This window comes from Thermothelomyces thermophilus, chromosome 3 (assembly GCF_000226095.1).
Source record: "Thermothelomyces thermophilus ATCC 42464 chromosome 3, complete sequence".
Taxonomy (NCBI): Eukaryota; Fungi; Ascomycota; class Sordariomycetes; order Sordariales; family Chaetomiaceae; genus Thermothelomyces; species Thermothelomyces thermophilus.
The window spans coordinates 1,825,796-1,853,659 of record NC_016474.1 but is presented as its reverse complement, the minus strand read 5'-3'; the positions used below and the strand labels follow the sequence as shown (position 1 = coordinate 1,853,659).

Below are 27,864 nucleotides of genomic sequence, written 5' to 3'. Positions count from 1 at the left end.
CGATAATTACAACAGAGGATGGCGCAATCCGGGCACTCTCGCAATCACCATGGCATGAACTCGAAAGATGGCGATATTTCCCGCGCCCATCAGGGCAGGGCAGATAATAGGAAGCTAGCCGGAGATCAAGCTGTGCAACGGCCCTGTTGATCTAGCCAATAACCACACCACAAATACGAGACTTTATATCGTGCCACTGCTGAGTAAGAAGTAAGCCAGAAGTAAGCCAGAATCTCATTTCACTCGTGCCCCTCACCACCAGATTTAACCAGTCCGCCCCGCCTTACCCGCTTCATCAGGACTCATCACCATCCTCACCCTCAAGTTCCGGGATTTTCAAAACTCGAACCTTGCAAAAAATCAAACATCCACCACCACCCACATCCATCAAAGAACCTTCCTGGAAGATCTGGAAAACAATATGAAGGCCTACTACTACGACAACCTCCCGGTAAGCCCGCCAACCTTTTCTTTCCTTTTTCTTTCCACACTCACCCCTAGCCGCTCAACCCCTGAAGAGAAAACCACCGACTAACACATAGTCTTCGGCAATCCCACCGCCCCCCCCCCCCCAAAAAAAAAAACAGGGCGACCAACGGCTGCCGCACGAGGACACCAGCGCCGGGCCGCTCTCCCCCGCCGACCTCGAGACGGTCGGGGTGCGCTACTACCACATGCCCGAGCTGGCGGGCGTGGACGCGCTGGCGGCCGAGCGCGGGTACAAGAACCGGGACGAGATCACGGTGTCGCCGGAGAAGATGGGCGACGCGTACGAGTCCAAGGTCAGGATGTTCTTCGACGAGCACCTGCACGAGGACGAGGAGATCCGCTACGTCCGCGACGGGCGCGGGTACTTTGACGTGCGCGACAAGGCGGACCGCTGGGTCCGGATCGCCCTGGAGAAGGCGAGTCTTCTTCCCCAGCCGCCCCCCCCCCCCTTTTTTTTTTCTCTCACCCTACCATCTCGGGGATGCATGCCTTGGGATAGGATGCCGGTGCTAACTCGGATGCGGCGGGGTTCAGGACGATCTGATTATTCTGCCGCCGGGCATCTACCATCGGTTCACCACCGATGAGAGCAACGTAAGTTCCGAGGAGCGTAGTGGCTTTGGAAAACGGTTGGGGGCTGACATGGTCCAGTACATCCACGCGATGCGCCTGTTCAAGGAGGAGCCCAAGTGGACGCCGTTGAACCGGTCCGAGACCGTAGATCAGAACCCGTACCGCAAGGAGTATGTTTCGCAATACCTGGCGTAGGCGGCAGGTCATGTTATGAGGCTTCATGGGCGTTGTACCGAGTATTGCAATCAATGTCAAATCGTGTTAAATACCATCTTGAAGATTACCTAACGTCGCGTAGTGGTGTCCCGCATTGTTGCTCTGTCTCCCTGTCCGTTACAGTGGTTGTCCTTGGGGAACCTTTGGGTATCGCTTGACAAATATAAGGCTCTAATCCGCGGTGAAGAACTGGACGTGCACAATCTGAAGGTCAGACCACTGGTGGGTGACGGATTTGTTGCTCCCGTCAATGCGTTTTTTTTTTCTTTGTCGCATTATTTACAGCCCACATTTTGTCCTTCCCAATCCAAATCCAACGCCGGTCAGGTATGCAATGCTGATAGAGATGCACTTTGTAATAATACTGGAAAGAAGCCTCCAAAACGCCGAGCACCAAGCTTGTTTTGTGTCGTCAAATTCCACCCGATCCATAAGAAAAAGAAAAGAAAAAAAAGCCCCTTCTTGAGCACTTTGTCGCATGAGCTGCCTCGGTGCTTCCGTTTACCGTACTTCCGGCGGCGGAACCTCTGTCCCAGCAACAGCAACGTCGTTTTCCATTCCTTCGGCTGTCTCTTCGCGCGGTCGCCCCTCTGCACTTCGGTTAGCACAAAGTCCAATCAGCCCAACGATGCATCACCACTGCTACATGTCACTCACCAAACAGCCGACGCCACCACATGGGCGGATCCAGAGGCCGCGATCCGCCGTGCAGGGGCGGGTACACATCATTAAAGAAGTACCAGATATGCCCGATGATGACGCCCATGAACTCGTCCTTCGGCACGGTGCCGTGCAGCACAAAGCTGATGCCCATGAGCACCCAGGGCAGGTAGGGCGCGCGGAAGACGAGCAGGCCCAGGAAGCTCATGAGCGTGTCCGGGTTGCGGCGCGACCAGATGTAGACGAGCGTCGACGACAGCGGGTGGCCGAGAAAGGGCATCGAGACAAAGGGCGACAGGAGCAGGAGGCTGGTCATGGCGTAGACGAGCAGCCACGAGAAGTAGGCCGGCGATCGGCCCGACGACTCCTCCAGGAGGCGCGCGTACCGCTGCAAGAAGTAGACGTGGAAGAGCAGATCGATCGAGATGGGGCCGAAGTAGAGGAAGGTCGTCAGGAGGCGCCAGTACTGTATTATTGACGAGGGCCGGTTAGCTTACGGTACGATAATACCATGACTGCGCGGCCGGGCGGGGGAGAAAGAAAAAAAAGGGTTCGGGACTTACTTCCGACTTCTGGAATACTGTGCGGTAGCTATAAAAGAGCTGGAAGGGAGTGACGAGCTTGCATTGCACCAGGCCGCTCGTCAGGACTGTCGCTGTTGTCCACCACCGCGTGCAGATGGGCATTTCCCAAAACCATGTCTCGAGGGGGAACGCCCCTTCGCCGCCCATGAGTTGATCCATGTTGCCAGAATTCGTCGTCGTTGTAAGTCGTAAAGACGATTGTTGTCGATTCGGTCGATTGCAAGTTATCGCTGAGGTCAGATGCCTTTTTTTGCCGCGATGCGATGACGGTTGGTTCGGGTTTTAGCGAATGGCGCGGTCGCAGGCTGCGATTTGCAGTTATGCAAGGAACGCTGCACGGGAAGCAGACATGTGTGCCGAAGCCGACTTGACAGTCAGCGTATGAACCGTAGCAAAGAGTTGGGCGTGTGATCGGTGATGGGTTACGTGCGGTGATGATGAGGTGTCCTTTTGCCCCGACGGGTATTCTTTATCAGCGGGTGTTAGCATGCCGAGACAAGAAGGCGGGATCGGCAAGCGGGCCGAGGGTTCTGGAGGATGACGTGAGGCAGGCAACCGAGCCACATATGCAAGTAAGCGAGTCCACGGCCTGCTTGGAGCGGCGGCTCACTAACATGTGGCTAGGTAGTCTATGAGTGCTATGGGAGTGAGGTACTTCCTGTGCCCCAGCCACCCCATTAAAATCCCTGTCAATTCGAGAGCGCGCGTCGCGCCGAGCTCAGATCGCTGCCCGCGCATGCGGGTCCGTCCAAGGGAGAATAGGGTTGAAGAGCTCCCAGCCTCCCAGATCGAGAACTGCTCACATTCCAGAGCTTGACAAAATCAATCTGTAACCAGACGGGGATCCTTATCTCCAAAGCATCATTTCCCGATAACCAGCGTTTTGCGACACCGCTTTCTCTGTCGTCAATTCGAGTTGCGCTACGTCGAAACAAGCCCCGTTCTCGTGCCGTCGAGTGCTCCGTCGCAAAACTTTCTTGAGCTCCTTTCCGCTCCTTCCAATAATTCCAACCAACTAAGCGTCTCAAATTGCACGAAAATCATCTCTTAGCTTGATACGCCCACTCGCCCGAGCTATATCGAGCAAAGCTAGTCGTTACAATGCCTCCAAAACAAGCTAAGCAACGACCTTCGGGCGGCGCGGCGGCAGCCGCAGCAGCTTCCCCGCGAGGGCGGCCACCGGCGGCGGTGACGGCGGCGGCGGCGAGGAGGAACAGGCCAAGCGACGTACAGCGTATGCACCTTCCCCCCCCTCTTCCCCCGTCCCAATCGGTGGTGTTTTGTACTGACGTTTCCCCCCTCCTTCCCCCCCCCAAAAAAACAGCAGGCGACCCCATCCCGCAAGGCAAAAAGCGCCGCTACCGCCCCGGCACCCTCGCGCTCAAGGAGATCCGCCGCTACCAATCCAACACGGATCTCCTCATGTCCAAGCTCCCCTTTGCGCGTCTGGTACGTCTTCTCCTTCCCGGCGGATCCTGCCCCCTCCTAGGCCGTGCCACCACACACACACACACCCTCGGGCTAACCAGTCACCGTTTTTGTTGTCTCTACTTCGAACAAACAGGTCCGCGAGATTGCCCTCCAGTTCCAACCGTCGCGCGAGGAGCTGCGGTGGCAGTCGCAGGCGATCCTGGCGCTCCAGGAGTCCGCCGAGGCCTTCCTCGTCCACCTCTTCGAAGACACCAACCTGTGCGCGATCCACGCCAAGCGGGTCACCATCATGCAGAAGGACATCCAGCTCGCGCGGAGGATACGCGGGGTCTGGGGCGGCGCCGGGTGGATATGAGATGCGAGGGGGGAGGACGGCCTTTTCCCCCGTTTCTTCGCCCGAATAGTGGCTCTCTTTTGAGCCGCGTGGACTTTTTGGGCAGTCAGGGGAGGGCCGATGGGGGGGCCAAGGGCTTTGGTGTGTTCCTATCTGGCGTTTGGCTGATGCAGGAGTTACTGCGCGGTGCGGAATCTGGGCTGGCTCGCTTTTCCAGCGAAAGAAGAGTCGCCGAGAGGGGTGGGTGGCTTTGAAGTTGAGACCAGGGCCCCCTTGCCGGTTCGCCTTGTGGGAGGCGGTATATCGCGCTATACTGTGTACACAATGTGTCTGCGCTCGGCAGTGGTGGCGTTTGATGGAGTTTCGGAGTTGGTGGTTCCGGTGCTGGTTTTTTTTTTTTTTTCTTTTTTGGTCCTCTTGTCTCGCTATATACCGCACTCGTGGAGGGGCTGGGAGGTATCTTAGCTGGTTTTTGGTTACTGTGATAGTACCTGGCATGGCTCGCGGCCGTCATGCTAGTGTAATTGTGTCTCCGTGAGCGACTGTATATCATGTTGTTTGCCGTGGTTGGGTTCGAGGCTGTTTGTGCTAAATCATTGAGTCGACCAAGTCCGACTGGGGGCTCAAGCCATCAACAAACCCTCGCTCAGGCCGGTGGCTCTCAACGTCTAGCCGGGGTCGAAAGAAATAACTATTCTGCGTGAGCAGCCCGGCTAGGAGCCCACTTAATTAACGAAAGAACAGGCTACTCTGCCGATTTGGTTTGGTGACACCGTCTAATTACGTGAGAATACCGTGTCTCGTTGGCTCTGGGGGTCAGGGCAGCCCAGAGTCACTAGCCGTGGTGCGGACTTCAGCTAGTTATCTCGAAGTTATCCTATACCTTCGATAGGTACCGCTTTATTCCAGGCTAAGTGCATGTCGTAGGGATGCCGTGGTACGTGCTATGCTATTTATCTGTATTTATGTCGTACTTGACTACCCCAGATACAAACTACAACAACGCATCTGCAACCGTAGGTCCGCTTGGGGCACAGCTGCTGCACCACGTGGTCGTACCGTACATACATACATATCAAGTACTAATTACACTACCTTTGCTTTTCTGGTCATGAATGCAACGGTCGGCACTCACACCTCGACTTGACCAAGTGATCCTACGCACCTTTCCCCTCCGGATATGCTATGGGCCGATCCGCTATCAAGCAATCCGAATATGTGCTGCGTGCTGGCCGTTTCTGCGTACTGCGGAAGGGCAATTGACAGCATCACCTTTTTCCAACATCATGAACCATCATTGAGCAGATAAACGGCGGTGGCCATCGCCGTCCGACATCCATATCTAACCTATCTAACCTATCTATCCTACCCAACCTTTGGTTCTTTTTTTTTCAAATATTTTTATTTAACCCCCAGTTTTCTTTCTCAAACGAGATGCCCCAAGCATATTCCGAATCAAACACCCTTCCGATCGTCAATCATATCCGTCATCTCGTCATGTCCAAAAAGAAAGAAAGAATGCGCCTCTTGATGACTCTTCCCGACACACTCGCCCGTTTTCCCTGTGCTCGCATTGGCTCCTCTTGGTTGGTGGTCGGGTTAGGTTGCTATTGGATGGGGGCGCGGTGCGGTGCGATGCGTTGGCAGGTGGAGAACCCTTGAGGCATTGTCTGGGTGCTCCTCTTCCCTCACCATACTTCCATTCGTCCCTCTCCTTCTTGCCTCCAAGTGCCCAAGCCCCGCTGCCGCAGCTGTGTTGAAACTTCCTTCGGTCGCTCGCCGACGACATTCAAGCGAAGCCCATGTTGCTGGTCAGCCGGTGATGGATGACGGCCGTCGATCCGATCCGATCCGATCCGATCCGACATGATTGGGAAGGACAAATGAGAACTTTAGTGTCCTCTCGAACAAAACAAGGAAAAATGTTGCCTAACAGTGAGTGGGTTCTTTGAGAACCCTGTACAGTTTGCACGACCCGGTCCGGGTACCGTGATGTGCTAAGAGTGATCCAGGAAAAGACTGTGTGTGGTGTCGACCAAGGATTCGACCGCGAGTAGCGGGTTTAAGCGACAAGGAAAAGGGAGACGATGGTGTTGTGACACAGGGCTGATTGGATCTGCTCCTGAAGAAAGAGACTTGGAAAAAAGAAAATAAAAAGAGAATGGCCTGGCTTTTCAGTTTGCGCCCCCGGACTTTATGTGTTGCTTGGCCGCACTACCCATCCCAAGTCTATCCTTGATTCCCGTCCGCGTACAGATGCTAATTGAGACAACCACAGGGTGTGTTTTGAACATAAAGAAAGATGTGAGAACAGAGCTGATGATGCTCCGGTGACGAAGGAACGGTTTGTTGCCTTCGGGGGTGAGTACACGGAGTTTCGGTATGTAATAAATAGGTCGTGCGGTCGATGATAACATGGCGCAGCTCAGATCCGATTTCCGCTCAGCTGCACCTGCGGGAACAGCGCATATTGGTTTGGGGGAGGCGGCGTGCTGAGACTCGTGGTCCTGGCGCGGCCACGCCTGGGCGGAATTGGGGCCTTGGTTTTCGCAGCCCAAGGCTCATCCGTGGTCAATGCCCCAAGGTTAGACTCGCTGCCGCGGCTCTTAAAATGCGGCCGTCGGGCGGGTGGCGGAATTACTTCTTCCGACTCGGGGAGCGTAGGCATCGCAGCCTTGCTCTCGATCATGCCATGAGACTCGAATGAGGGAAACCGTTGCAGAGGCTCGGCACCGGGGAGACAGTTGTCCATCTCGAGAGAGGAGACGCTCGCCGTCATCCGGGTGTAGTCGGTCGACGTCGAGACGGTCGAGTCGTGCTTATCAAACGCGGAGCTGCTGCTCTCGATCGTGCCGGTCGTCGAAGCACTGGTGCGATACCGGAGCAGGAGCGTGGAAGGATCCATGCTCAGCTCATGCTCGTCGAGATGACGGAAACTGAAGTCCGGCGCCTCATCCCTTTCTGCCTCGCAGGCCATCATCTGCTGCTGATAATCCATGGGAATCAGCAGAGAAGGCGACAAGGTGAAGCCATGCGATTCTTTGAAACTGGACGCGTCAGACGGCTTCCGCACGTGGAGCAGGTTCTTGGAATCGACCCTCGGCAGGGAGAAGTTGGAGGCCTTGGGATTGTTCACCACCGTGGGCGTGATGGCTTCTCGAGGGGTTGGAGATGACACCTGGCTTGCGGGACTGAGAGCCGGCATATCAAACTGCCCCGGCGCCAGCATTGCAGGAGAAGCTACGGATGAGTCACCGCCCCTCCCATGGTCATCGACAGGCGTGGCCGTCTCACCGTCTCTGCAGGTCTCGAGAGATGGACGACTCCACTCATAGTCGCAATTGGCTTCCGCCTCGTGGTCGTAGCAGTAGTCGATGTCGTCCTCCCAATCTTCCCGGGGTAACGCGTCTTGGTTTTCGATCAACGCTTTCCTGAGGGCTTGCTGTGCAGCAAGCATTTCGAACCGGCCCAGGGTGTCGGAAGCGTCGCTGGTGCGGCGGGTGGGCTCTCCGTTCTGACGCGCGGCAAGTCCTCTCAACAATGGGACTGATTGGCTGCCGCGAAGGGACGAGTTGCTAGCGACGCTTGCACGGGATCTCTTCCTGGAGTGCGCGGGAAGCTGTTCTTCCTCCTCGGGCACGTGGGGCAGCGTATGCTCGGAGGCGTTGCTGCTCGGGCAAGGCAAGGGCCAATTGGCCTCGTCGCGAGGGCCCATAGCAGTGGTTGAAGAGGCATGCTCATGGATGACATCCATATCTGGCGTATATCCGTATGATGTCGCCGGAGGACTGCCAGGGTCAGCATACTGCTGCTGACTTCGGAAGCTCGCACTGGTCTGCGGCCTGTCGATCGAGTCAAACCGCTCATGGCGACCGAACATTCGACTGGGGCCGCGGGGGGGCACAACAGGTCCGCCGGGAGCGGATTGATCGACAGGAGACCTTGGAGGGCGCGGAGGTGGGACACCCATCCTTAACTGTTCCTGGGATTGGGAGCGACTGAGGACCCGCCGAGATGAGCGCTTTTTCACCACGGACGGTTTTCGCGTGAGCGATGTCGTTTGGCGCACTTCGTATGGGGCAGCAGTTGCGAGAGCATCCTCTTCGTCCAGCGGGAGCGAATCAGACGAGAAGCCCGCAAAGTGCATCTCGTCCGCCCTCGCACCCTTTAGCCCTCCGTGGCCGTGAGGTTGCGCGGATTCGGATGCAAACACGGACCGGCTGCCGTGCTCTAATACCAGCGCATCCTCCCTCTGGGTATGTGCCACATGCTGAAAGTTGTAGGGCCCCGAAATGTTGAGTTTGCGTTGTGTCTCCGCGGCCGGCTCTTGTTTGGTGTTCCGGCGAAGGCCGAAAAGAGCCGGGATTGTTGATTCCCGGCTTGGGGCGGATCTCTGGGTGGACGGGAGGGCGTCACCCACGACGTCAGTCGAATACAGTGAACTGGATGAGCTTTGAGCGCTGCTTTCGCGCCTGCCCTTCCCTCGCCGGCTGAAGATGGTCTTGCCGAAGATTTGCACGCTTTCCGGCCGCTCCTTTGAAGGCATGCTGCTGGATGTCGACCTTCCCGAGGATTTCCTCGAGAGCGTCTTCCCGTCCAGCACGTTCTCCCACGAGGGCCTATCGGCCGAGGTCAGCGACCGCAGCGAGGACGAACCGGAAGAGGTGGTCTGGTGGCTCTGGTGCTTGTCATGGATGGATGCACGCTTCATCCGCTGACCTAGTTCGCGGATGCTTTCTGGTGACGGCGGGCCCTGGACGGCGGGGTCCAAGAGCTGGTCAATGGAGGGCGTGTCGTACTGCACAGCCTCGGATGACGTGACCGGTCTGACCGGAGGCGACGGCGCGGTGTCCCTCTGGGGGCTCTGGAGACCGAGAATCTTGGACTTTTTCGAGACCTGTCCGAACGCGCTCTTGGACTCCTTGTGGCGCGCGTCCTGTTCCGCCCGGTAAACGGGCATGTTGGATGCGGCGTAGAAGTTCATGATGGGCGGCTAGGGAGGTTGATCGTTCCTATCCAGGCTTCGCAGTGACTCAGATGTGGGCGGATACTTGGAGCCGTCGGCGGAAGTCGCTATCACAAAGGTCGGCAACCCACTGACACTTGCCAGGTCGCCTGCCGGGGGATTGCCGTCCCGGGCGTTGTGAGTGAGGGCATCCGCAGCTGGGCTAGGGCCGGGCCAGGTGATAGGGTTGACGGGTCGTGGCGATGCGTCGCGTCGTAGCACCTCAAGCCAGCAACCTGGGACTCGACGGAGAGTTCGGCCCCGGAGGCGAAACCTGTTGTTATTGTCCTGCTTGGCTTCGAAAGGTAAGTCAGGAAGTAACAGTCCAGACGTCTCTCGTTTGTGTGGGGGAGGGAGAGACGGGCCCGGGGTCCCATATATTGCCCAGAGCGATTCGGCATCCCTGCTATTCTTTTGCAATGCGTCCGGGAGGGCACACTCGCACGTTCGGGGCCAACAACCTGGTGCCGATGGGGCACCCACAGGTGAATGGCGCCAGCTGCCAGGGTACCGTGGCACCGTGGCTGCTCCCTCTCCCCTCCTCGTTCAACCCCCTTGTCTGCAGGGGAGAAGGACCGTCGAAAAAGGCTGTGGAACCGAAAGTGGGGTGGCTTCTCCGGTCGCAAGGGGTCTGGGATATCAGCACCCCGCTGACGACCTTGGGACAAGCGGCTTGGCACCGTAACTGTCTGAGGTCCGGGCTGACGTTAACGTTCTCGAAAGGCTGGTTGGTAACGGTCTCTCGCCGTTGAGCATCCGACACGGCGGCGTCGCTTCCGCGCTCCGCACGTGGAGCCCGACAAAGCAGTGGAAACGTCGCGTGGGTGTATATATGTACGCACAAAGGTACTTGCAGTACATGCATACGCCACGAAAGTACAAGTAGTACCCTGTACAGTACAAAGCGCTAGCACAAAGCAGTAGGTATCCTGAACGTGAAGGACGCTTTGAAACCCAGGAAAACGCCATTCGCTTCAGAATACCCGTAGCAGTGCAGCAATGAGGATTCGCACCTGAGGCGGTAAGTAGCAGGATTGACAGCTCTCGGGTAGGGACGGACCGAAAAGCACGTATAGCTTGTACCGCAGGCCAATAAAATAATACATGCCGTAATGCCGTCGTGCTTCGGCTCAAATGGGGCATGCTAACTGGTCTGTTTGTTCTCCGACCTTCGTACCTGAGGTTGACTGGGATTATGACGGAGAAATGTGTGCGAGAGGACCAACGGTAGTCAGGCAATATCTTGCGACAGCTCCTGCCGTCCGACACGACGCTACTACGTACGTGTGGAGGGGAGACTATTGGGTTTCGCCGAGCGTCGCACCGGGAAGCAGCACCGAGCCGAGAGGCAGCAGCAAGCCGTCAATCTGTGTCTTGGATATTGAGCCGTGACACGCGGCTGGGTGTTCGATGCTGCTTCCAGAGGTCGCAAGGTCCCAGACGTGCTGCCGCGTGCCGGTCGCCCCTGCGAAGACGACCTCGCATGTTGCGTGCGTATAGGCGGGTCCCCGTACTGGGTCCAATGTCCTCGGCTACGTATTGTATAAAATATGTTTAGCCTTGCTGGGCGTGGTTTGCTGTGGTCGTCGATTTGTGCGCAGCCATTCCATGCCGGCAGGTCTTCGGCTGCCGCATATTCATTGCAGTCGTCGTGTGCTACTGGCGACGAGAGACAGTGATCGGCGCTGGTGACGGCCGAGGTGGAAGGAAGAAAAGAAGGAAGGGAACGTCGGCTTTGGTACACCAATCCGTGATTGAGCGCGTGCACATCCCCAGGTGTGTCATTGTGATGCCTGGCCCATGGCCCCCCGGATCGGGAAGTGGTTTGATCGATGGGTGGGTTTCTGGTATTGTTGGGTCCGGGGAAGGCCCGCATCCCCGCACCACACCTCGGCGAAAGGAGAACTCGCAGTAGTATCGAGCCTTTTCGACGTCCTAGGGCACAAAAAGTCCGGGGAAGTCGGGCGGGACGGGAATCCTGGCTCGGACCACAAGGCCCTGCTGATTCGAACACCACAAGGTGATGTACACTGTTCCCATTCTTATTCGGCACGATTCAGTTGTGAACTTCGTTACACGTGCTTGCCGAGGAATTGGGAAGGAAGATTGAAACTCGGTTTAAATGCGCTTTCCCATGTGTATGCCTCCGCGCTGCCTTCGCAGGTGCAAGGAGCCCCAAGACCCAACGAGTCTTGAAAGCGGCGGGTAGCGTGCTGAATATTCTAGTGTTGTAGCAAGTCGTGCAGTGTGGGCTCGATCCAAATGGTTCATGAGGTGTGCTCCGAAAGGAGAGGCATCGAGCGTCCCCACATGGGATTTTACGCTCGCTCTCACAATTCTTTCTTTCTGCTTTTGGTCTGAAACCTACTCAAAGCGACTGCGTACTCGTTGCAAGATGCCCGGGTGGCCTGACGGGGCAGCTCTTTCCTTCCCGCCTTTCCTGTTTGTTGCAGGCAGAAACCCACTCTCCAACCTTGACGCCGGAAATCGTTGGTGTGCACGGGCACCGGTTGCCGAAACTGGACCCCAACCCCTCTCGACAGTCTCGTCTTGATGAATGGGAACGGAGTCGAGGCCGGCCACACACCTTTTCTACCATGGAAAGTCCCTGCTGAGGTGCGCAACGCCCTCTCCCGGTTGTTTCTGGTGTTCGTGACCTTGGATCGACCTGGACAGGGTGATGCAAAGCTCGCCGGCTAAATTGTCCTGATGGACGCTGATTCCAGTCGCTACCACGGAAGACCGCTCCGATGGGATGCAAGCGGGCCTAGAAGCCGCCGTCATACTCCCCGGCTTCCTAGCGCCACGATGGTCATTCGCTTCTCCGTCGGCGCCACATACTGCTTTGCAACGCACCAAACCGGCTGACGAAGCAATGCAGCACAGCGCATAATGGACCTTCAGGTGTGGCTGATGGCTCAATCCGGTCCGAACTGAGCGCTGCTAGACTGCTTCGGGGAGCAAGCAATGTTCGGGAACAACCTGCCGACAGCTTGTCCTAGAGATTCAACGAGACCTTCAATGCCTCCGTGGTATCTGTGCACTCGTTACTTTGTGCAAGCGACAAGTCGCTTGGCTTGGGTTGGCACCCTCTGGTGGCCGAACATTGAAGTGGTAGGTGCGTATTTATGTATGTATGTACAGCACGATAACATACATATGCCAACGATACCAGAAAAAAGACAATTGCCAGGGCGCTTCTTCCCCCAAGCCAAATGTATCGTGCATAGCAGGACACGACGCTTGCCTGGCGCTCACTATTCGAAATTGACGAGCCCGCATACTCGGCAAATCTATAATGCATATAACATGCACAGGGAATCTGCACAGTACTTCGCTATCGTGCCGCTTTGCGCTGGCACCCCTCAAAGCCCTCTCGGGACGGACGAAGCAGTTCAACGACTGGGTGTGTAACAGCGAGATCTCCGACAACAAGAGCTGAGATTGGCCAATCTCTCTTCGACTCGAAAAAATCAGATAATACAATAATCCAGGGAATTTCAAGGAAGCGGATCTGCCATGCCACAGCATGTGTGGTCAAAATCCACCTGAACAAGCGATCGCGAACGCTGCCTTGCCTACGCGAGTACGTTCGGGACACGGGAAGGTCATCCACACGAGATCAGCGAAGAAAGAGATCGGCCTATTGACTTTGTGTAATCTTTCGGTTAAAAACGGGGAGGCCGTGATCTCCGAGCTGTTGCTGGCTGTGGCATCATCGACCGAGTCGGACCGCGGAGCAAGACGGAAGCTCCCAACACAATTGCGTCTCTAGCGTTCAACGGCCCGCGCTTCGCCAGCATCGCGTTGATGGCGCAAGGTTCGAGGCCACTTGACTTACACAGCCGGATTTATGGGGGCCGGACGTCCAACACAGCCGCCTGTCGCACGGTATCAGCTGCACGAACAAAGGCAAAAAAGACGCATGAGGGTAATCCGTAATCTGTAGTCCGTACACTATGTGCAATACATGCATGTATGCTGGCTCTTTTGGACGAAGCTAACGTCCTTCCCTACAGTACGCTATGCGTCTGGCTTTTAGGCCATCTCCACCGGGCTCCGCGATCTTAAACTGACCTCCCTATTCGAGATCAATAAATTTAGGCCATTACGCGGTAAGGACAAACACAGGCACACTGTTTACTCTTTCATTGTCCTGCTCAATTCAGGGAAAAACGGCAGGGATGGGGACCTCGACGTTTCTTGTCAGTGTAGATTCCGCACCGTTTCTGGATAGCTCGATCGCCGCGGCTGATCGCAAACCTACCACAAACAAATGCACTTTGGGAAGCGGGATCCCGACCCTTCCAGCCGCGGCCCCTGCATCCGCAAGGCAGCCACCTATCCGAAATGGGTTAGCACAACCAGGCATGCGGGCTTCCTTCTGCACGCTAATCTGGCACGGTCTTTGCAGCACCAGCCATTCAAGCAACCCACTGACCGGTTGGTGCAGCAGCATCGATGGATGATGATGATGGAGCGTGAAGGGCTTGGAGCGGCGTGTTCTCAACCCAAATCGAGAAACAAACAGCCAGAAGTTGGCACCAGAAGCTTTGGACCCCAAAAAGAAAGAAAGAAAGCCCATGCTTCCCTTGGAATTGATTAAGTGGCTAATCTTCCACAGTGTCCCGAGTCTGGGGCGTTGAGCCTCTTGTCGACGAGTACATACACAATGTTTGTTCGCCCAGCCCCAGGCCAAATCTGGACGGCTCCTGTTCTCTCTGTATCGGGGTGCACGGCAGGACAGGGCCGAGGAGTCGCCACAGCCGACGCGTCGCGCGACGCGTGTACGTTTTGTGTACTGTAGTAAGTACAACGTAGTGTTAGGCAGCAGAGGATGCTACCATAAGGGTTCCCTACAACACATGACGCGAGGTCCTGCAGTACTCCGTACATCAGTGTGCACAGTAAGGGATGCAGTGCACCAAGTACGTTCGGGACTCGATAGATCGACGCGCAGGACGATTGCATCTCGAAGTCCATCGGCCGATTCAGCGTTTACCACAGGGATTTGTACAGTGCACTAGTATCACGGGTCGTGGGAGGCTGCACTGACCGCGAATCTATGTATGTAATCCGAACATCTCCATGGCTCCGTCTGCCGTCTGCCGTTGGCCGTTGGCCGAAACGGACCAGTTCCGCATCGCATCCGCCCCTCTGACTGTAGGTGCTTAGGTACCAACGAGGTGACGTGCCTCGGTGAGGCCCATCCGCTGCCTTTCGAACGATTGCTCTCGGTTTGGAACATAGCCACAAGATGTCTCACAGGGTGGACCTTGCGAGGAAAAGCGTTGAAACCCGAAACAAGGTGCTCTGCTATCCAGTCCCACTAGTTATTCGTCAATCCGAACCCAAACTCCACCCTCCTGACGACACTTGGCAACGTGGGAACACGAGGGGAAACTCGACCAAAGAAGCGACCGTCCGCAGCGCGGTAGGGCAAGCCATTGGCGAATCAGAGCCACCAATTTCGGATCCGATCTCTGGAGCCAAGCCAATCTACACAGTACAACACTGTACGGAATACACCGACGGCCAGATCATTTTCCAAAAAGGCAGTTTTCTCGTACAGACTACGGAGTACGGAGTAATTAGTAGTTACATAGTAATCAAACAGCAAACTTAACAAGTGCGCAGCAGGACATCATCCGAGACTCGTCGAACCCTCCCTCTGCCTCCTCTCCTTTTAAGTGTATGTCCACTATGTATGTACGCAGTATGTACTGTACTGTACCTACAATAACTGCGTACGCATGCGTCCTCGTTTCTCGGCGGGAACGGTGGGGTCGGTCGGCCGTCAAGGTGCTGGGTGGTGCCTCTTCTCTGCCGGGCCCCGCCTGATCGAGCGTTGCGTCGTGCAAGAAGACTCCAGCAGGTCGTCCCAGTGGTCCGGAACCCCTCTGTTCTCGCCCGCGTCCTCCTCCCATTTTTGCTTCACCGACGGCCCCCCTCTGCCATGTGAGATGAGAAGCGAGCAATAACGGCCCACGTGTGAAGGGTGCAGCCGCTTGTTTCATCGCCCCTATGTGCCTCGGCGAATGCGGCCGCGAGCTTAGCCCTACGTAGAAGTTGGTGTTTTGAGCTCAAACGTCTCATTAAACTAGTGTGCCGAGGTGCACTACGCAGATTGTGCGTGCCCTCGCAGTAGCGTATGCTGAGTGTAGAGCTTCTTGCCGCGGAGTCAGCTTCCTTCTTCGTGGGAGAGAGGCCAGATCATTTCCAATTTTGGAAGCCGAGCAGGGGCCCACGAAAGACAAGGTTTCGCTCCCCAACTCGAGCCCGATAACCATCATAGTAGGTGGTCCCCGCCGTTTCTTCAATTGCCTCAGGTACCTTCTCGGGACCCCCAAGGGGCCCAACTTGAGACCCAAGGGTCCCAAGGGTCCCAAGGGTCGGGGAACCCACCCCACCTTCCGTGTCTTGGAATTGGAGCTTCTAGTGTACGGAGTACGGAGTACGGAATAATTAAAGTACGGAAGTTACTTCGCAGTGTACGCAAAAACTACGAAGTGCTGCAAGCACCTTACGGATGATGTATGTACGTCCGTACATACGCAACGAAGCTGATGAGGCGGCCTCTGCAACCACATCACACCTGTCAAGACCCGAGAATTCTTCGCGCTGCAAGGGACCCGCATTAAATGCGCAGAGCTGGGGGTGGTTTGATGCAGCAGCTAAGGGACCATGCAGCCCTGCCGGACGGGGCATCGGTCTGCTGCTTACTACACCACATGCTCTTTTTTTATTCCGACTTTTTTGTTATTATCAATCATTCTTTTTGCTTCGACAATGAAGATCTGCCGCGGAAGACTGATAACGCAGAACGGGCGTCGGGGACCTGCCGGGTTGAGAAGGCGAGACTTGTTTGGAGCCGGGCGATGGCCGAGCAGCATCCCCGAAATGCTCACAATTACCTCAGCAGGCTGCTCCCTGGCAGGCCCGCACTTGCAACGTACGCACACAGCTCACATAAGCGGGGCTTCGCGGAGCAGCATGCCTAGAGCACATACGAATGTATGTACGGACGTACATACATCCGTAACGCAGTAGTGTATACATCCACCTCCGGAGGATGAGAGATGCGGTGTGACGAGATGTGTGTGCGAGAGTGGGACAGGAATCGACTGCGTCTTCCGTAGACATACTAGCCAAACTGACAAAACTCCGACGGCCCTTGACCACAGCGCAGACGCCCCCAACCAGCCCTGGGACTCGGAGAAGGCCGTGGCCGGGAAATGAGTTCCTTGAGCGCTCGAGGTTGGGGGTCATGACAAGGGACAGCCTGAGTCAGTCAAGCGTCAGGCGATTTTGGACGCCAATCTGGGTGATTCCCATCTTTTCAGCCATTCTTAGCCTAACTAATCGTTGACCTGAGAGTGTAGCCTCGGGCGTTTCAAGGTAGAGGGCTACTACCTACCCTGTGCCTTTCTTGCATACACTACACAGTACACTACTCTCGAGGGACCGAAGCAAAAATAATGTAGTGTCCATTCCCAGTCCACCGGACCGAGCGAGAAACACGCTGTTTCCAGCTGATTCGGTTCGTTGTTTCGAAGTGGATCTTTTCGCCGATTTCCACTCTCCCCCTTCCCTGGCCTGATCCGGTTCCTGACCCCTTGCACGAGATGCAACCCCACCAGATCCTACTATGTAGTGTACTCCGTAGGCTCTTCAAGGCGGCATGATTGACCAATCACCAAACCCTGCCACGAGATGCGATGACACCCAGCCTTCGGCAACCCCTTGCATTCCCACCCCATCAGCGAAAAAAACAGCCCGATATTTGTTGACATGGGAACAGCATCAACATGGGGAGGAGGACGAAAGCTGGTCCGGAATGAGGGGCAAAGGAAGCTCAAGGTTCATGCACCCCCTCTGGGGCACGAGGAGCTTTATCCAGGGTATGAGAGAAACAGGACGGGGGGGAGGGCAAACGAGCAGGCAAGCAATCGAGTTGTATTTCCGAATGAGAAGAGAGTGTGGGGAGAAAGGAGAAATGAAAAGCGCATGCCACGCAGTGCGATGTGGCTTTCTCGCGATAACTATGCTGCTACACTAGCATCTGGGATGCGCGTGCCCTTGTCCCCCAAGATGGAAGCTACAGCACTACTGTGTTAGGGGCGGGAGAGGGGAGAGGAAGGAGGGGTGGGTCAGCATTTTGGGGAGGGACTTCACAAGCTTTCATGCAACCTTTTTGCAAAATCAGATTTCTGGACGGAGGTCCGATCCTCATCGAGGCCAGACCGGCCAATCACTTGCGGCGATCCAGTCGTAAATGCCTCTATCCGGCCTAGTCAATCACACCTTCGCACCTTTGAAGCGGACAACCCCGCCCTATCACATTTGAGAGAAGAATAAAGAGAAAGTGAGTGAACGAGAGAGAGAGCGATGGACGGGGCGGAAGGATCGCAAAATGACCCGAAGCAGCAAACTCGCGCTCCTCCACACAAGGGGGGGCCGCGCCAGCCCAGGTTCAGGCCCAGCCACTGGCTAGCCGGTGGAGACCGGTGATTGTTTTCGGCTCGAGTTGCCCAACAAGAACGGCTGGACCTGCTCAACACCGAGAGAAAGAACGTATTGTAGATGAAGCTGTAGAGCACTTATAAAGGCAAAAAAAAAAGAAAAGAAAAGAAAGAAAGAAAGAAAGAGGACTTCCCCCAAAACAGGCGCGTACTTTGCGCGTGGTTGGGACGCTTACATATTAAAATCTCCGGATATCTGTTTTTTTGTTTTTTTAAAAATAAATAAATAAACAATTAGGGGTGAGCCAAGGTGGGCACAAGTAGCTACAGCACCTACCATAGTACATACGTACCTGTCAACCCCATATGCGCACCGTGTCGACACGCGTCTTGGCCGCTGTTTGACACAGCTCCCCACGTCGCATAATCGGGGAGAAGGAAACGAGCTGTGGCTAGATCTCTCGGGATCCAACAATGAGCCGCACCAGCGCTGTCAAGTGGTGATAGTGCACACAATCCACAGTGAGCGGTGGAGAGAGAGAGAAGAGGGGCGAGGCGTTGGTCTGGATCCAGCTACACGAGAGAAGGAGAGGCGGGAACCTCATGAAACCATGGCTCGGGTCCGTCATCCGTGCCCGTTTCTATCGTGGCCTCACCGGATTGAGGAGGAAGAGAGCTATTTACGCGACGAAATAAGAAAGACTACTGAGAACGCAGTGCTTGGGTCCCCTAATCTACCTTGCAAGTACATACATATATACACTATTATAACACCCCTTCGGGTCTCACTAATGACTAGGTACTATGTAACTTGTCGCGGAAAGAAGACGAATCAGCAGAGAGGACCACCCATCAGCGCGAGATGCCACTCTCGTCTACACTAGTGTAGTTCCCGTACACTCGGCATTAGTCCGAGATCCGAGACCAACTGCCCCGTGCGTAGGAGAGAAATACTGCGGAGTGTGATTAACGACACTATTGCCGGCCATGACAGCCGCGAAAGAGAGAAGAGGGAGAGGGAGATAGAGGGAGAGATAGAGGGAGAAAGAGAGGGAGAGGCTGGGCTGCGCTCCGTCTGTCTCTCACGATCTCGAAGCGACCCGGTTCCACTGCGTCGGTTCCATTTCTGTCCTTGCCGCTCGCGCTGCTCCGGTTGACCCTGGCCACTCGGGATATATATATATGTATATCACTGCGACTTGTTGGGTCAGGGAACTGTTGTGTGTATGTATGGTCTCCGTATGTATGTATGTACGTATGCATGTATGTACATACACTAATCCGTACCAACGCAGTAAATACTGCGTATGTGGACGGCACGGGCGCTCGGATAGGGCTGTTGGAAGGATTCTGTTAAAGGGGAAAGAAGGGAACCAGAAGAGCAATGACTGAGACCCGTCCCTCGCGTGGCTCGCCTGCCCGCTTCTCGCCGCTGCTACGCTTTGCGTACCATCTGTGTGCCATAGCGTTGCACGCTATTTGCCGGTGGGGAGGATTGAGCACGTTATTGGATGTTTGTTATGCGCAGAGAAAGGTAGCATCCCGGCACGAGCACCGGTCGACGGCCGGAAAGCCTTGTTGCCGTGCGGACGGACGCTCGGTTCACCGCCAGCCGCGCAGATGGAGAGAACCCGTCTGCTCTCTCGAGTACGTAGGTCGTCCCATGGGATGGGATGCTTAGGGGATGGAGAGACTCGGGGAGCCGACTGACGCTGTTGGCCCCGCGGCCGGCAACCGGCAGGCCCGGGACTGTAGAGCATGATATAGTTGATAGTCTTGCCTTGCTTGACTGCTGTGCTGCTGACATAACGAATGGGTCGGAACCTTTTTTTTTTTTTTTTTGTGTGTGTGTGTGTGTGTGTCACGTATGTACCGTCCTGGGAAGGGCTCAAAGGAACCCGTCGCTTTGAGAGGGCCGTAGAGTGTCATCCCGAGAGCGCACCTGCCCAGGGGCTTGGACAGCCAGTCGTCGCTTTGCAACCTTCAAGGCTTGGAGGGAGACCCTGAATGGTGACTGGATGCGGAACTAAACGCATCTTGAGCAAGCCATGCAGTTCTCCAGATTGTGCTGCTCGGGTAACGTTCCGCCCCAAGATTTCTGTGAAAACACGGGGAAGCACCTCGGAACATCATCAAAGTGCTCCTCGTCCACTGCAAGCTTGGCTTCTTGGATTCGATGCAGGCAAATAGACGTTCCGGCGGTCGTTCCGGCGGTCGTATTCGACTTCTGCTATGTGTCCCAAATCGATGCAAGACAGCGAACAATGGGGCGAACGAAGTCATGCCCTGCCGCGATCCCGCGCCCCCTTGTACTCCTTCATCAACGCGATCCCTTGGTCGGATCCTTGGAGACACGTATATGGGTGTAAGACCGAGGAATGACCTTCTCCAAGCCTTTGGGTTTTCCTTCGTTGGCTCTCACAATCATTCGTGCCATCCGGGGATTGAGATGACCATGTGCCATGGTGTAACTTCGCGTGTTTTGTACTGTACAACCCAGGGAGGCTTGGTTATGAAGAAAGTTCTTGGTTAAGGCCCAGTTGGTTGCGGAATAACCCCTAGCATTGGATGGGAGAGGTTTCGGAGGAAGCGCTCGCTTTCCGGCTCCCGGGTTTCTTCTCAGCCTTTCCGTATGGTCCCAGTACCTTTGCTCGGAGGAACCTAGCTGCTTATGGCCGCTGCGTTTCAAATCCGGGCTCTCAAACAGCGCGGGCAAAATAACAAGACGTTTCCTCCCAGTTACTGAACAGGGTGGCCGGATCCGTAGGCTAGGACTGCCTTGCACGATGCACACAAAGGCTGTGATATAGTGATCAGTTGAGAATTAGACGACGCCGCGCCAGGCCCGGCTTGCTGTTTCCAGGGGACATCACGGGACATCACGAGACATCAAATGATGATGGCGCCACCGACATATGTTTTCCTCCCCACCCAAACATTGTTTCACCCGTTTCCGTCCCTCCGAACCCGAGAGGCCGGTTCACACTCCTTCCCTTCATTTGGGCTCGGATGAGCCCCCGTCGTGTCTCGGCTAGAGATGTGGAACATCATGTTTCCTTGAATACACCAACTATGGGGGATGAGCTAAGCCCTCCTTTTCGTGAACGACGGGAGAACGCCTTGACCCAGAAACAGTAGGTGTAGTACTCGGTGAAATGGTTATGCCGGACGAGAATAATTCAAGGCAACCTTGTCGTATGGCCGCTACAACTCTGGTTTGCATCGCTGTCGTGCATTTTTTTTTGGGGGGGGGGGAGGGGGGAGGGGGGCGTGCCGGGCATCGGGACTTGGATGCTGCAAGGAGGCATTACAAACGTCAAGCTGCTGTTTGAAGTTCGATCGCTATTTCGCAGTGTACCTCGTTGTTAACTGCTTCCATCTGCTGGCATTGGGTCGCCTTCATCTGGGGACCGGCATGTAATGTTCTCTGCTGCTCTTACCACCTTGCTCTTGAGCCGTTGGTATTCCCTCCATCCCATCGCACTGCATACCCCTTAGGCTCCACGGCCTCATACCAGTTCCAATGGGATGGGAAAAAGAGAAGGTGATAGATATCTCGTCTGAGCATTCACCACTGCGTGTACGCCCATGGTTGATCTGCTCGTGCCGTTATGAATCTGCCTTTGCGCTTCCTGACCGGGCGTCAATTGGACAACGGGCAGGCTCCGGTCCCGCGTATACGTGAACACGAGCCGGCCGTTCGCAGCGCTCGCGGTCAACCGACCCCTTGCACATGCCATGACTCTAGCTGTCGGTTCGCAAAACCTTGAGCACTTCTCCTTAGACAGCGGTGATCTCAGATATTCCGCGGCGCAAGGGCCGCTTTCCACGCATAAATTCCAAAAGCTGCCAGCAGCTCGGAACCAATACCACAACGTGTTTTTCTACGTATTGGCTCATCCCGCCTTCCGAATGGGCTGCAGCCCAAAGATGTGATCAGCGGAGAGCGGCGCGCCATCGCCGATCACGGCGCCATCAGCCGTGGTTACCTCGCCAAAGAGGAAAGCATTGCGCTCCCTACTCGAGTTGACCCGTTTTCTCTGAGTGACGCCACCGGTGATTTTCGGCGGACGGACGGACGAGAAGGAGGCGGAATGGGGCCGTGGGGACGAAGCGGTTGTGTCTGGCTCGAGCATCCATGCGAACGATGACTGGGCGAGGGTAGATCGTGTCGGTATGGCGCCATTAGACTGTGGTTGTATTGGGGTAGAGGCAGGCGGGCTGTCCGGAAGGACTTCGGCCACAGGAAGCGGTGATGGTGGCGGTGGTGGTGAGTTGGTGATCTCTGATTTCAGAGGCGGTAGCGTGTCCTCCTCCTCGTCGTGGTGGCGGTCGGTGTCCATCTCGTCGGCCTGAGGAACCGGCGGCACGACCCGTGAGTCGTTTGGCGGTGAGGCGATCGAGACCTTATTGGATTCTGGTGTTGATAATGCCGTCCTAGTCTCCTCCACGGCAGACGAGGTCATGACGACTGGAGTGGTGTCGAGCGCAACCGTCGGTGGGCTGACCTCGGTTGGGCTCGATATTGTGAGTGTGTTGATGGCGGGAAGGTCTTCTTCGGGAAGAGCAAGCGTCGCATCTTCCAGGCAAGCCTTCACGAATTGAATCTTGGCTGCGGCAACCTCAATCGTTTCGAGATGCTTCTCCTTTTCACCCTCAAGACCAGAGGAGGCCAGGAACTTGAGATTTGTGACCGACTCTTCCAGCATGGCGGCCAACCGGGCATTTCTCTTCTCCATCAACTTGATTGTCAGTGAGTGGTCCGGTGACGGTGGGCTATTTTCGCCGAACAGGCCGCGGCTCGACCTGCTCGGACTGCGAGATTCCTGAAAGCCTTGTATGTTGCGGCGAAACTCTCCCACGGCATCACGTACTGCTCGGTTAATACCGAGCTTCTCTCCCCTCTCTATCATGTTTTTGGCGGCACCCTGCAACAGTGCCTCGACACCGCCCGGCTGCTGCAGGATTCTTGCCGAGGTCGACAGCGGAGTCCTCGCACCGAGCGTCCGTTGTCGTAAGCTGTTGAATTTCTGGAAGGATGGCGTTGGAATGCGTGACGGCGCTGGCGACGTGACTGATGTTTTCGCCGGGCTCTTGCCGGTATACTTGAAGATCAAAGTCACACCCCCAGCAGCGTCGAGATGATCCCTGAGATACATGGCGTCGTCGACGAACGTATGTGGACCATGCGGGGGCGCAGGCGCTGGATACTTCAGCATGAGTTGCAGCGCAGCGGAATAATCAGCCCCGAGCACTGCAAATCCCTGTCAGCCCTATTCAGTTTTATTCCAAGCACGGAGTGGGATCTTACAAGTCCATCGGATTCTGAGAAGCATGGCGACACAAATGAGGTCTATCAGCTCTAATGTAGGATCGTACGCGAACAGCGTGTCCCAGAGGATCAACAATGGCACAAAATCGAATTCCCTGCCAAACAAGAGTCGAATCCACCGACTACTGGAGTTAGTCCTCGAGGCCTTGGATGCTGATCGCGGAGTGCCGAAAGGCAAGGCGAGAAGGCGAGCACTTACATGAGAAATATCTGAGGTAGGACTTCGATATTCCGCAGATGGGTCGCGAGTTCCTCGTCGACTCTCATCAGAGCGACTTCGTGGATGTACTTGCTCCGCTCAATAATGGTGCTTTTCTGCTGCCCATCTGATGCGGCATCGCTTTCAGCGTCGTAAAAAGGGCCGGCGCTCTCCATGAGCTTGGAAAAGAGCGCAAATGCGTCGTGCTCGACGAAGGCTGGATCTAGCATCTCAGCAATCATGGCGTCGACCGGATCATCTGTCGTACTCGTTGCCGGATCAACGGCGTCCTGGGCGACGACCCAAACGATAGGGGCTAATAGCTCGTGCATGCCCTGGCGATAGCCGCCGATGCCGGGATTCAGCTTGCAGTAGAGGAACAGAATGTCAAGTATCATGGTTTGCACGGGCTCCTCGTGATAAAAGGGCTCGTCGGGCAGCCTGCGAACATCTTGCAGGATCTCGGCGCGGACAGCCTCGTCCCTGCGCACGGCGTTCCAGGGGGAGTCCGGGTCGTCGGCAAGGGGGTCGACTGTGAGGGCGGCAAGCTGCTCGGGATGCCTGATAAACCTGAGATGTTGGTCGCAGAGGTCAATGTATGAAGCGCGACTCTTCCGCGCCAGCTCAAGCCATTGCTCGCTGGGCGCGTTCCTCCAGAGCAGGAAGGCCTTCCAGCAGATAGACCGCAGACCAAGCGCGCATGGGCTGTTGGGACCGTTGAACTTGACAGCGCGCTGCAGCTCGGCGATGCTGGATCCCTCCTTGAACGTTTGCTCCCATCGAAATCTGGCGTCCGTGTTAGTGCGAATGAAAGAAGCAGGAACCAAGGACGGGGATCGCACTTTGCGTCGGCCAAGGATCTCATCGTGAAAGTCGGATGATGTGTTGCATAACCTCGAGTCAGAGTGGACCGGATTGTACTAGTACGTGGATATCATCGATTAAAAGCCTAAAGAATTGTTCAAAGTAGAAATGCCGTGAGGCATATGGGTGAAACGGCCTGATTTTCGACTGCGACGTGATTGTCGAATCGACTCGAGTTCAGCCCAAGGCGACGACGACACTGACGACCCGCCAGTGCGGGCGTCGTCAGTGGGTTGCAGTGGGAGAGATACGGATGGGTCGGCAGCAGCCCCCGCAGCCCGATCGGTTTGCCTTGGGCCAGGGTCTGCAGCCCCTGTTCGAGGTCCCTGATGTGGTTTGGCCCACAGCAGCAGAGCTCAGCCCTGCCATTCGATGGTTCTGCATCTTCCCAACCTCGGACATCGTCATGCTCATCCGTCCTGCGCATCCCAAGCATCCACGGCAACTGCGCAAACTACGCAGAACGATTTGACGCTTGACTATCGAAACAAATTTAGGCAGTAGCCTGAGGTTTCATGCCGCCAAATCTGGAAATATCTCCAGGTGGCTCGAATTCGCCCAGGCCTAGTCGATGGTAGAAGTTTTATGTCCGACAACACCGGATCCAACTTATCCAATTTGATCTGGATGTATTGGTCGAATAGTGCACAGAGGTATGTATGTACACACTACTACTTTGTGTTTGGATTCCCTACGCACCTACGCTCTGCCTATAGTTGTGTATGTACAGAAGTCCTGTGCAACTCAGGTACGGATTACGGATTACATCGGATAGTAACATTGATTACATCAAAGTTCCGACGGGGGTTCAGGGACCCCTCCGCCCCATGTGCCACCCTAGGCCACATCGGCCCCACACGCAAATCCCCTAACAGACCCAACCTCAGCCCTGTCCCGAGATAGTGTCCCGTACACTACGGTTCCAGCGGTTCGGCAACTCGCGTAATAATGTGCACTACCTCTTAGCGTACTGAATACAGTACACTGCTACCGCGCCCAGCGTTGTCAGCACTTGTCGCCATGCTTCAGCTCCCACATGTGCCCTGTCGTCAAATATATGAGCTGAAAGATTCCTAAAATTCCTAAAAGCCGACAAGGAGTCGAAATGTCGGCCGATCTGTTCGCTGTTTTTGGGGATGCGTCCCAAGCCTCGGCGCCCCAACGAAACCAGCAGCCTCCAGGCACAACCCATCCCATCTCTACTGCCAAGGATGACCCTTTTTCTTTTCTGTCGCCCACTTCACCTCCTTCCCAGCCACAGGGCCAACAGCTGTCTGCTCAATGGTCGCCATTTCAGCAAACGACGACAGGACCGCCCCAGGCGAATAATGGATGGGGAAAAAGCATTGGCAGCCTAGAGGCCCTAGGAGCTTCCCATCAAAGGACTGACCCTCAGGATCCTGGACAGGAGGAAGAAGACGACGATGGCTGGGGGGAGTTCGAGGTTGCTCAGACCAGCTTCCCTGCTCAGCCTCCTGCACCACAGAGCGCCTCTATCCCGCCCGGGGCCCCGGCCACAAGGACACCGGCCGTTGAGATGCTGACCAACAATTTGGTGGACCTAGGCTTGGAGTCTTTGGCTCCCGAGCCACGGGGACGCTCGCCGTCTTTGGAGAAGAGTGCCGAGACGCGGCAACGGCAGAAGCCGGCGCACAACCCAGACCCGAACGTTCTCTTTGATGCCGATTTCGAGGCAGAAAATGTCGCCGATGACGATGACGATGACGACTTTGGCGAGTTTGAGACGGGAGCGCCAGCCACCACTACTTCCCAAACCGCCCCAGCGAAATCCGCGGTCGATCTCCTCTCCCTCGACCCGGAACCTGCCACAGTGCCAGCCAAGAAGCAAGCCCCAGGTGTGACCCTGTCAAATGGGGCTCTTCAGGCAGGCCTGACAGCATACCCTGGGGGGTTGAAAGCTTCTCATGATTCGATGTCGAGTCGGGGTCCCGAGCCGACAAGGCAGCTGAAGGCCACGCCTACAATGGTGCCAAAAACGCCTCGAGTAGCCAACGCTGCACCACCATCTCCAGCCACAGCGAGATCAGCCATTGAGGATGATGGATTCGGAAACAATTGGGAGGAATCCAAGGACATCCCCGAGACCAAACCCACAGCTTCCAAGTCTCAGCAGACGCCGAACCCCAAAACAACCTCACAAAACCCAGCCGTAGCCGGAACTCCGGCCACAGACTGGGAGTGGCAAGATTGGGGTGGAACCGAAAACCAGGTGACGCGTGGTGGTACCGCCACCACTACCACACCCACGACCGTTACCCTGGCACAACCCTTTCCGTCCGTCACGACAAGCGAGCAGCAACCTCCCGGCCCACCACCGACCAACATTCCGCCGCCCGCCATCCTCCTCTCCCTCTTCCCCTCCCTCCTCGACCTCGCCCAGCACGCCCTCCTGAAGCCCCTCCTCACCCTCCCGCCTTCCTCCCCGGCCTACCAGCGCGTCCTGGCCGCCGAGCCGACCTACGACTTCCTGCGGGGCTACCTCGCGCTCGCCGCCGTGGCCGCCCGCCTCATCACGGGGCGCAAGCACCGCTGGCACCGCGACAAGTTCCTCGCGCAGAGCATGTCGGTGTCGGCGGCATGCGGCGTCGGCGGCCAGCGCGGGATGAAGCTGGCCTGCGTGGACAAGGCCCAGACCGCGCACGACGACCGCGAGGCCGCCGAGGTGGCCGCCGCGTGGAAGCGCGGCGTCGGCCGGCTCAGGGCCGTCGTGGCGGGCGTGAATGCCGCCCGTGGCGCTGGTGGTGGCGCTGGCCGGGGGGTTGCCGCCCTGCGGGTGCCCGAGGTTGCGGTCGGGTTGGCGGTAACGACGGCCAAGGGGGTGCCGACCGCGCCGCGGGCGTGCGTGGTTTGTGGGTTGAAGAGGGACGAGAGAGTGGCCAAGGTGGACTGGGAGGTGGAGGATAGCTTTGGAGAATGGTGGGTTGAGTTCTGGGGCCATCGGGAGTGTAGAAACTTTTGGCTGGAGCACGAGAAGAAACTGAGGCAGCGGTGATGGGGGGTGATGTAGGCCAGCCTTTGTGAGGGGGGTTTGGATTGGGGAGCCGAGTGGTCGGATTGAGCCTGAGGTTAGGTTGTCCAACGAGTCCAAACGTTACGATCCAGGAAGCTTAGTTCTACCATATTCGGCCGCGTACTAGCAGCACCGCTGCGCATGGAGTCTGTTGCGAGATCGTACTCCATGGAGCCGGGTCCCAACGGCGACGCCATTGCCGGGCTTAACCTCCTCTCTCACAGTGCCGTAGACCGTACTTTCTTGGCCGTTGCTAGGAATCTAGTTGGATGGAATACCAATGTCACATCACCATATCAATCCATTGCATCGCAGTAATTACGACTCTTATCATCGTTCATCGGACCAATTGGGGCATTGAAGATGGCAAGTTTGCCAGAAGTTGTCTGCCAAACAGAAACGGGAAGGGATCTGGGGGAGGGTTAGGGTTCCACTGCCGAACCAACCTCGGTATCCCCGCTACTGCACCCGAACTTACACTCCTTCCCGACTACACATTAAAACGCTAGTGTAGGGCCATGCTCTTTCATATTGTTTTTATTCCGGAAAGTGGCCTGGGAGCTCGCCTCATTTCATTTGCTTTTTATTTTTTTCTTTTCTGTCTCTTCACAGTTGGCAGCCTGAGAAAACAAACTTCGTCGTGAAGGAACCGCTATCGAAAATAAAGTTCGCAAACCAGTCGCT

The 27,864-nt window shown here is 56.1% G+C and overlaps 6 protein-coding genes across 6 annotated transcripts; 3 read left to right on the top strand and 3 right to left on the bottom strand.

Annotated features, from left to right (window-relative positions):
• The first annotated feature begins 4 nt into the window (after positions 1-4).
• On the top strand, positions 5-1,409 carry MYCTH_2304122 (uncharacterized protein). The gene is made up of 5 exons (XM_003662876.1): positions 5-221; positions 326-451; positions 588-905; positions 1,024-1,083; positions 1,141-1,409. The coding sequence occupies exons 2-5, from the start codon at positions 422-424 to the stop codon at positions 1,255-1,257; spliced, it is 525 nt and encodes a 174-aa protein (XP_003662924.1). The 5' UTR covers positions 5-221; positions 326-421; the 3' UTR covers positions 1,258-1,409.
• On the bottom strand, positions 1,410-3,000 carry MYCTH_2304118 (uncharacterized protein). Its single transcript, XM_003662875.1, has 3 exons — positions 2,502-3,000; positions 1,936-2,404; positions 1,410-1,868 (listed from the first exon to the last, which is right to left on the bottom strand). The coding sequence occupies exons 1-3, from the start codon at positions 2,679-2,681 to the stop codon at positions 1,780-1,782; spliced, it is 738 nt and encodes a 245-aa protein (XP_003662923.1). The 5' UTR covers positions 2,682-3,000; the 3' UTR covers positions 1,410-1,779.
• A 529-nt stretch (positions 3,001-3,529) lies between these two features.
• On the top strand, positions 3,530-4,505 carry MYCTH_67855 (histone H3-like protein). Its single transcript, XM_003662874.1, has 3 exons — positions 3,530-3,756; positions 3,847-3,971; positions 4,087-4,505. The coding sequence occupies exons 1-3, from the start codon at positions 3,624-3,626 to the stop codon at positions 4,306-4,308; spliced, it is 480 nt and encodes a 159-aa protein (XP_003662922.1). The 5' UTR covers positions 3,530-3,623; the 3' UTR covers positions 4,309-4,505.
• Positions 4,506-6,394: 1,889 nt separating this feature from the next.
• On the bottom strand, positions 6,395-9,383 carry MYCTH_2304115 (uncharacterized protein). The gene has a single exon (XM_003662873.1). The coding sequence runs from the start codon at positions 9,269-9,271 to the stop codon at positions 6,713-6,715; it is 2,559 nt and encodes an 852-aa protein (XP_003662921.1). The 5' UTR covers positions 9,272-9,383; the 3' UTR covers positions 6,395-6,712.
• A 12,204-nt stretch (positions 9,384-21,587) lies between these two features.
• MYCTH_2304113 (uncharacterized protein) lies at positions 21,588-24,374 on the bottom strand. Its single transcript, XM_003662872.1, has 4 exons — positions 24,132-24,374; positions 23,286-24,075; positions 23,066-23,208; positions 21,588-23,008 (listed from the first exon to the last, which is right to left on the bottom strand). The coding sequence occupies exons 1-4, from the start codon at positions 24,148-24,150 to the stop codon at positions 21,651-21,653; spliced, it is 2,310 nt and encodes a 769-aa protein (XP_003662920.1). The 5' UTR covers positions 24,151-24,374; the 3' UTR covers positions 21,588-21,650.
• Positions 24,375-25,027: 653 nt separating this feature from the next.
• Positions 25,028-27,553, top strand: MYCTH_2304112 (uncharacterized protein). The gene has a single exon (XM_003662871.1). It carries the CDS (start codon positions 25,255-25,257, stop codon positions 27,160-27,162), a length of 1,908 nt encoding a protein of 635 aa, XP_003662919.1. The 5' UTR covers positions 25,028-25,254; the 3' UTR covers positions 27,163-27,553.
• The last annotated feature ends 311 nt before the right edge of the window (positions 27,554-27,864 follow it).